The sequence below is a fragment of the Alligator mississippiensis genome, chromosome 2, assembly GCF_030867095.1.
Source record: "Alligator mississippiensis isolate rAllMis1 chromosome 2, rAllMis1, whole genome shotgun sequence".
NCBI lineage: Eukaryota > Metazoa > Chordata > Crocodylia > Alligatoridae > Alligator > Alligator mississippiensis.
Window position 1 is genome coordinate 50,702,737 of NC_081825.1, and position 9,690 is coordinate 50,712,426.

At 44.7% G+C, this 9,690-nt stretch overlaps 1 protein-coding gene across 1 annotated transcript; it reads right to left on the bottom strand.

The window, feature by feature from the left end:
- On the bottom strand, nt 1-9,679 carry RPL9 (ribosomal protein L9). Its single transcript, XM_006258472.4, has 8 exons — nt 9,661-9,679; nt 9,382-9,428; nt 9,188-9,303; nt 7,883-7,978; nt 7,445-7,577; nt 3,323-3,403; nt 2,166-2,283; nt 1-121 (listed from the first exon to the last, which is right to left on the bottom strand). Exons 2-7 carry the CDS (start codon nt 9,425-9,427, stop codon nt 2,177-2,179), a joined length of 579 nt encoding a protein of 192 aa, XP_006258534.1. The 5' UTR covers nt 9,428; nt 9,661-9,679; the 3' UTR covers nt 1-121; nt 2,166-2,176.
- Nucleotides 9,680-9,690: the final 11 nt, after the last annotated feature.

Consider the following 9,690-nt stretch of genomic DNA (forward strand, 5'->3'; position numbering starts at 1 on the left):
TCAAAATATGGAATATGTTTTATTTTGTAAAACGAATCATCTTGTGCAGCTTGTGTGTTGTTCCATTTGGAGCCACTGTCTTGCAGCAAGAGGTATAGTTTTTGCGGTGGCTTGTCAGGATCTAGAAAGTGCAAATAAAAAAAAGAGTTAACACTGTTTTAGTGGGGAGGATTAGGCAAGGCAAATAAATTAGCAAATCTGCGAACACCTTAACTTACTTTAAAACAGGGGCAGGTAAAATACGGTCGAGGCAGTTTCATCCAGCCTGTGGGTGCCTACCAATTAATTGTGCCTCAACTAACCCGTGTGCTTCACACTCACCCTAATGCCCTGGAGGGCCCTGGCCAGCATGCAGAGATTCTGGGCAGGATCACTGCTGCAGCTCCCAGGGGACGTTGCCCGCTCCCTGCTGCCAGGTGCAGCTCCCAGGACTCCACCAGAAGTGGTGGGGAGCCCTGCTTCCTGCAGGCCAAGGCTGCTGGCTTCATACAGGACTCCCCTGCCCAGGTGGCATGCGAGCAGCATGTGAGTCACAGGGAGCTCCACGTGATAGAGGCAGGCCAGCCTGACTCTGCTCCTTGCCACCAAGTGCAGCTCTTCGAACTGACTGGCATTCCACACTGCTAGGCAGCCGTGCCTGTGGGGGCCATGAGCACCCTGAGGGCCTATTGCTGCTCGTACCATGGGGGGCACCCCCCCAACCCTCCCTCACCCACACAACCCCCCCCAAACATACATACATCCACATCTCCCAACATACCCTAAAACCTGCCAAGCAGCCATCCCCCTCACAGCTCCCCCACTACACACACACCTCCCCCCCCCCCACAACAATATACAAGAGTAAGATTTTACTTCTGTGCTATTGTGCAATCACCTCTATATCCATTATGCACACACAAAAAAATCAGGACAAAAATATTTTTTGAAATAAAATTAAAATGTTATAGTAGATGTTTGACTTTTGGTATACAATTTGTTTTTTTTCTGGTTCCGTTTCCTCCCCTCCCAAAAGGAATACTTCTGAGGACAAGGGGAGGGACTTCCAGTAGAAGTCAGGGGTAGGGGTGGAAGGAGGAGATGAACTTCTAGTCCCAAGACGGTGACTAGGGGGAAAGGCACCTGTCAAGGGGCAGGACTACCTTTGCAGCCTTTGTCAACTCACCAAAACTCATTAAGCAGCCCTCCACCCAAATTGCCCACCCCTGCTTTAAAACCATGCATCTGATAGGGGGGAAAAAACAAAACAAAGAGCTGCCTCAAATGAACTTAGAAATATAACTGTCACATCTGAATTGGCCACCTCAGTAAACTGTAAAACCTTAGAATGTATCTTCTTTTAAACCTAAGTCAATATGGTTATCTGAAGAATATAATAATGGTCAAGAGTGACTAAATCAGGGAAAGTCAGATCAGCACCAAAAAGCAGGTCTAAATAACTATTTTTTTCCTATGACTGAAATTAATTCTGCCTGGTGTTTAAAATTTAATTAAAAAAACAATTCTTTCATGTTGGTGGATTCACTGAAACCTGACAATACCTAAATAAAAAGTCACATTGTCCTTCACTTGTGATCTGAAGAATGTACTCGTAACACTGGATTTTAAAATACACCTTCAAAAACAGTAGATCACACTAATTTCATCACCAAATTCAACCAAATAAGCCCGCAGCAAAATTGATGCCGATCAGATTGAAATATTTCCAAGGAACTCGTGGAACATTTAATTAAGGAGGTTCCTCCATAGTATTAAATGTTTTGGTTTAATTGGTAGACACTGGCTCTCTTCAAGCTCCCACATATAGACCAGGCCTAAGACAACTACATCTGAGGATTCTGTGGACTTGTACTAGTAGACACATTATTCTAGTATAGTCTGTACTAATACCTCGGCACGTATTACAGTAGTATAACTGGTTAGAGGGAGTACCTCTAATTATACAGACTTGGTTAAAACACAGAAAAGCTTCATTACAGGTAAGCAGGTGATTGCAAAAAAAAAAAAAACTATATGTTGGATGCTCAGAAGCATTGCTCTGTTTATCCTCCTCATGTCATCCATCATATAGTTTACTAAAATCTGCAAGACAGGGTTTTTGCTTCTAGTCTATGAAAGGACACATATCCCTTACCAGAAAGCCTACTGCATAAAATGGTACCAACCTACTACAGATTTATTCATCAGGCTGTTGCACTGTGCCCTTCTCAGAAACATAGATACCATCCAAGAATTTTCTGATGTCCTTGTTCTTGACTGTGGTGGCCTGCTGGATCAAGGCAGCTAAAAGGAAAAAAAATAAAGTATTTGCATTTGAGATACAGCAAGGATACTGGGCTAACATTGGTCTTTTTAATGTAGACTTCAAAATTTCAAGTAATACTTTGAAAGGACACTGGCAAACTAAAAGAACTATGCTAGATTTGGTTTTATTAAAAAACACTATTTTTCCATTCTAAATCTTACTTATTTTGATTACAAGCACTTGGTAGCTAGGACTGAATACTACTGCATGGCACAATGGCCTGAAGGCATTACTGTGGAAAGCAAGCTAAGAAGGTTGAGGAGCTTCAGGTGCCATAGCTATCTGGCAGGACTCTCCTGCCAATACAAATTTTGCATTTTGTTTCTTTACTGCTTAGGACAGGCGGTGGGGAGGTGGGAGCTCATGGAACTCTATGTAGGGCAAGCAACGAGAAGCTGTCTAGCCCTAGACCAGCGATTCCAGTTCTGTGGTATGGGTACCACTAGTAATATGCAGACAACTTGTCAGTGGCACACATTGACAGATTTATTATAATTATTTTAAATAACAAAAATTTGCTGGTGATACTTAAGGTTTTATTGTTTTAAACTGGTGGTGTGCAATACGTCAGTTTGGGAACCACTCCCCTAGACAGTGATTTCTTTCTCTAATTGTGGTCTAAGATGCAATGGCAAACCTTGTCAGGAGGTGCACCACAAGTTAGCTCCACACCCACCTTCACTGCTACTCCAATCCACTTCTGCCAGATCTGCTGCTCTACTTTTTGCCTCCTGCCCAATCTGCCACTATGATGCCTTTCCCCTACCTGATGTGTCACATGCCACACACAGAGATTGCTTATGCCATGGCACATATGCTACAAGGTACCCCTGGTTTTAGAAGGCAAGACTTGGGCCATCAGTTTACCTCATAACCTGTTACAGAGCTAAGTGTGGGAAAGAAAATAATTTGCTGAACTGAAACAGTGACCACTAAAGGAACACAATTAGTGTAGCTTACTTCTTCCCACGCCTCCATAAAACTACTCTTTCCCTATATTTCATCAACTTTACAAACCTGAGTTGGAGACCAATTCAATATCATTCCCTTCAAGAATCAGTTCATCCTTCTGGGCTTGAGATACTGCACAGCTAACACCTGATAGAAAGGAAAAGTACAAATTTGAGCATCTATAATCTGAAGAGATCCAAGGAATACCCTTATGTGCTAGCTTGTAGTCCTTAAAAGGAAGACAGCTCTATTTAAATCCAGAATCTTGTGTAACTTCATTCAAAGAACCAATGTGAGCATTCTATTATCCAATTCACTTTCTGTTATTTACAACATTCTCATACGGCACGTGCCCTGCAAGTTAGATACATGCCTTGCTTTGGGAAGGCAGAATAGGTTTTTTCCAGAGTCTTCCTTGGCACAGTGTAGGCTCACCATGGCCGAATGCTCCCAGGCACAAGTCATTCCCCCTTCCAATTCCATAACTCAAACTTTAACCTATCACAGTGGATGCCAAATTGGCAGCAGCTTTTAGCTGCTCAGTTTGCAAGGAGAGTGAGAGTCATCTCAGTAGTAGAGTCTGCATCTCCTGCCTACACCCGGAAAGGGAAGGCAAGGAAAAAAAAAAAAATGCAAACCCCAGCAGCCATTACAGCTTTTTTATACTTCCACTGCTGTACAGAAATCAGCCTTCTTGTCTCAAAAAAAAATCCCAAATTTTTGGATTGTTAATTTTTGGGGGACAGATACATGTACTATAAAAGTCAATACAGTAAAATGAATGTAGCACCCTGAAGCCTATAATGCTTTTCCAGTGACAAACACCATACATACAGATACAGCTGCTTTCTGTTATAAGCCTGAGTAGACTATACAGCATTCACAAGTTGCAGAAGACAGTCCTATCGGCGTAGCTATGCCGCATAATCTGCTAGCTGAGATGCAGCATAGGCTAGAATTTTTCTAAGGAACAGCTATGCCAAACAACAGTAAACTAAACCAACAAAATTATTTTGTCTTTTTTGCTGCTTCACACCAGGGATTTTGTCAGCATGTCATAGTTTCATAGTTGGTAGGGTCAGAAGGGACCTCAGCAGATCATCAGGTCCGACCCCCTGCCATGGCAGGAAAGAATACTGGGGTCAAACAACCCCGGCAAAGTGTTCATCTAGCCTCCTCTTAAAGACCCCCAGGGTAGAAGCCAGCACCACTTCTCTCGGAAGTTGGTTCCAGATCCTAGCCTCCCTGATGGTGAAGTAGCACCTCCTGATATCTAGCCTGAATCTACTCTGCCAGCTTGTGACCGTTATTTCTCGTCACTCCTGGGAGTGCTCGAGGAAATAGGGACTCCCCCAATGCCTGCTGGTCCCCTTTGACTAGTCTGTAAACGGCCACTAGATCCCCCCTCAGTCTTCTCTTGTGGAGGCTGAACAGGTTCAGGTCCCTCAGTGTCTCCTTGTAGGGCCTGCCCTGCTGCCCCCTGATCATGCGAGTAGCCTTCCTCTAGACCCTCTCCATGTTGTCCACTTTCCTCCTTAAGTGTGGCACCCAGAACTGGACGCAGTACTCCAACTGAGGCCTGAACAGTGCCACATAGAGGGGGAGGATCACCTCCTTGAGATGCATCTGTGGCTGCATAACAAGGTATAGGTGGCCTTCCTGACTGCATCCCCACATTGTCAGTACATGTTCATTTTGGCATCAATAATACCTCCCAGATCCTTTTCTGGAGTTCCCCAGCCTGTAGGTATGCTGCTGGTTCTTCCTCCCCAGGTGCAGTACCTTGCATTTGTCCGTGTTGACACTGATCCTGTTCTCATCCGCCCACCCCTGTAACCTGTCCAGATCCAATTGCAGCCTGTTCCTCCCTTCTAGCGTGCCCACTTCTCCCCACATCTTACTGTCACCTGCGAATTTGAACCTGGTGTTTTTTACTCCCTCATCCAAGTCACCGATGAAGATGTTGAACAGTGTGGGCCCGAGGACCAAGCCCTGTGGAACCCCACTGCCCACATCCCTCCAGGTCGAATAAGACCCGTCCACCACCATTCTCTGGGTGCAGCCCTCCAGCCAATTAGTGACCCATCTGACTGTGTAGGTATCAATGCCACAGTCTCCTAGTTTTTTTTAATGAGAATGGGGTGAGAGACAGTGTCGAAGGCCTTCCTAAAGTCCAGAAGGACTATGTCCACCATAACACCTGTGTCCAAGGATTTTGTGACCTGGTCATAGAAGGCCACCAGGTAGGTCTGACAGGGCCTGCCTCTAATGAAACCATACTGGTTGCCCCTAAGCATAATCTCCCCTGCTGGCCCCTCGTGGACATGCGCCAGGATAATTTTCTCAAAAAGCTTACCCAGGACCAAGGTAAGACTAATGGGCCTATAGTTTCCTGGGTCCTCCTTCCTCCCTTTTTTGAAAATGGGAACCACAATGGCCCTTTTCCAGTCCTCTGGCACCACACCAGAGAACCACGAGTGCTCATAAAGCCGTGCCAGGGGTCCCACAATGACCTCTGCTAATTCCCTCAGCACTCTGGGGGTGGAGATCACCAAGACCTGCTGATTTAAATACGTCCAGTCCCTACAGAAGCTCCCTGACAAGGTCCTTTCTGATCCTAGACAGATGTCTATGTCAATTAGGCAGTGTGACCCTCTTGTTCCCTCATTTGTAGCTGACAGACACCTGGAACCTTCCATTTGCAGACCCTAGTAAAAGTTGTTAGGGCTCAAACATATCTGTACCAATTAAAAATAAAATAATGTTGACTTTCTTGATGTTAGTCTAATTAATGAGCTCCAAAACTGGCACAACGTTATTCTCAGTTATTACTTGTACAGTTTTGAACTCATCCTTCCTAAATCTTTATAGCTGTTTAAAACCACCCTCAACATTGACTATAAAAAAATATCACAAAGGCCATATAATTAAAATCAAAAAGTACACAAGACAAATGAGTCTGTACTATACACTGGTCACTACTCAGAACAAAATCAGTTGAACTGCTCGATTTCAAAGGTTATTTTCACTGTGCAAGGGGACAGGCAGCACAGAAGCGCACAGGGCAGAAAGCAAAGCAATAGAACAAGCAGGGAGTATAGGACAGGAAGCAAAGCAGACAGGGGAAGGGGATTCAAGTGGCAACGGTATGGGGCTAATTTGTGACACTTGCCGAAAAAATAAAAAAAGCTGCCCCCTAATGAAATAAGAATCCTTAGCATCAAAAAACAATTTGGCCTGTTGTGGTCTTCTGTTGTAAAGAACTCAAAAGAATTGTTTGGGTTTTTTTCTCCCCATAGGAAAAAAAACAAAAACAAGACCCAAGGAAGAGCTAAGAGCTGGATTTGCTGAAGGCTGCCTCAACTCTAACAAGGTCAAGAACCACTCACTGCACTAGACTTTATTGGTACTCAGCTGTAGATTAAATCCACATTAGCAAACCCTGAATGAGCCAGTATGAGTGATTTCATTTACATTAGCTTGAGAAGTTGTCCCCCACACATTCTAACATTTAAAAAAAGCAAATGTTATTTACTGTTCTCCAAAACCCAGACTAATATTCTATGAAATTGGATTTTACATCTTTTTAGAAATTTTAAACTCTGTATGAAAAAACAGTCTCTTTTCTATCTTCAGAGAAGCTCAGGCAGACGCATTATAATTACTGATGAATCCATTTGTTCAGTAGAATCACCCTAAAGTGCCAAAAGCCACAAACAGGATATTTATCTTCATTTTCACCACTGTTACCCAGACTAAATGTGTACGCATTTATGTGTGTAGTGAAGAACGTTCATCACAAAGCTAAAAACAGGGAAAAGAAAACTTCTGAAGCTTGTCATGCATGCCTGGGAGAACAAACAAACAAAACAAGACTTAAAAATAAGTTAATTAATTAATTAATTAAAAAAAAAAATTTAAAAATCAAGAATTCAGAAATGCTTTAATGCACATTACTACACCCTGAAAAAAGAACCGGAGTCATCTTGCTGATGAAATATTGAGCCTTCGTAGCTCACTGAAAATATTTACCTTCATCAGGACTAGTCTGTTAAATAAATCTCTATTATGGTGTTAACAGCTTTTAATCTCATTAGGAACAGCTTTGTTCCAAAAACCAGAACACCAAATTAGTGCCCAAAACACCACATAAGGTTTGCTCAGCAACACTAACACGAACACACTCACCTGGTCTCATGCGCACCCTGCGGATATACTTTTCTCCCAGGAAGTTACGGATTTCCACAAGTGAGCCATTCTCCTGTATAACTACGTTGATGGGGAAGTGAGCGTACACTGACCTCATCTTGTAACGAAAGCCCTAGGAATTAATCAAATTTAGGATTTTAACAATAACACTCAAATTGCGTAACGATACGGTTAAGAATTGCCAAATAATTCTACTTTAGACATGGTTATCATTTTAGTTTTAGTTGTTCAACACTACCTGCTGAATATAAAGTACATGGTTTATGTGTACACCTAAAGTTCTCTCAATTACCACATGTATGCAGGAAAAAAAAAAAAGTTAAAATTTTTTTTGGAACACACAATTCTCCTTTCAGAAAAAAGTTGCCTAGTAGCATGAAGGAAACAACAAATAATTTACCTCAAAATAAGACTTACCAGTGTGACACCCTTTATCATATTTTGCACATGACTGCAAATTGTGCGAACTGTTGCCAGCTCCTTTCTGTTACCCCACCATTTGTCAACACGTAGCTATAATAGAAGTTTAAGAAGTCGTCAGTTGAAATTCTTATTCTTTCTAGAAAACATCTGTTCTTAATTCAGAAGAGCTGAACTACAGAACTGAACAGCCTCAAAATAACCTAGAAAAAAAAACTGCTCCATCTTTCTACAAAAGGACTTCAAAGCACTGAAATGCAACTCTGGTGCTCACCATTATATTTTGCCTTTCACTATAAATTTGGTCAAATCAGTTAATTGCTGTGGCCAGTTCTGTAACAATGACATGTTAACAGTTACCACCAAAGGGCTTGCAAAAATGATACTGATACAGCTACTTTAAGATGCTCCGATGAACAATATTCGTGCAAGTATTAAACACTGAACAGGCAAAAGCAAACCTCTGTTCGGTCACCTTTTACTGAAAGACAAGCAAACAAGTTACTTCTTTTTCTGTAAACTTTCAAATAGCCAACAACCTGGGGAAGTCAATAGTAGTGCTTAGTTTTGATCTTGTCCAGTGGCAAAAATGCTCAAGTGCTTTAAAAATACTTGTGCAATACAAACAGCACACAGCTGCCATTGCCACATTCAGAAAAAGCACTGCTGTCCTAAACAACCAAGTCTTCTGGGATAAACGATGCTCCCAGACCATCTTGCCCAAGAAGAACTTAAACAAGAAATCAGACTTCCTATGAGAAGTGGCCCATTTTATTTTATATCTAGGCTCCTTACAAGTGAGCACCAAATGCACCCAAAAACTGAACTTCAAAGCCTGGCACCTCATACACGAGACACATCTGTATCTTCAAAGTTCTGCCTTCAGCCCCATTACTTTCTCAGCTTCTGTTATGCTGGAGCCCTCGCTCTGTTCAGGGTGGCAGTTCTCAGCCTTTTTGGTTGGGAGGCCACCCCTCCGCATAAAATTTCTATGACTTAAGCACTGCAATACAGTCAATTTGCTTTTTAAATCGGGGCCACTCATGTCCCTGAAAAGCTGCCAGGCTGCGGGAGTGGGGGACAAGCTGGGCAAGGACAAGCCTGAGCCGGGGAGTTATCCATCTCTTCGGGGAGTGCTTCAGAGGAGCTGGTGGCTACTGAGCACCCCGACGGCTCCGCGCTGCAGTGAACCGGGTCCCTTTCCCAAGATGCACAAGGGGCCCTGAGCACTCCTGCAAAGCAACCCCACAGACCTGGTTGGCCTCGACCCCCACCACCCCACCCCACCCCTGGGGCACGCACCTTCTTGCGCTTCTTGCCCAGCAGTGACAGCTCCACGTTGATGTGGTTGAAGTCGCGGCGCAGAGACCCGCGCGGGCCCTTCACGATCACGGTGCGGCCCTTCAGGGACACGTCCACTGCAAGAGACGGGGGTGAGTGGGGCCGGGCCGGGCCGGGCCGGGCCAGGCCGGCGGGGGGTAAGGGGCAGCACGTACCTTTCTCGGGGATGTCCACGGCCTGGTTGCTGAGGATGGTCTTCATCCTGCGGGGACGACACAGCGGTCACGCGTTACGCACCCGCCTGGGCCCGCCGGGGAGGAGGGGAGGAAAGGGCGCTGCCTCGGGCCCTCCGAGCCTGGCCGGGTCAGGCGCGCGGCGGAGGGGAGCGCGGGGCGATCGTAGGGGCGGGGCTGCCCGAGCCGGGGCGGGGGCGCGCGAGCCGCGCAGGGATCTGCGCGCCGCGGATGGCAGCGGATAGTGGCGGGGGCCCTTACCTGGCGGCCGCTGCAGAGGAAAGGGGGGAC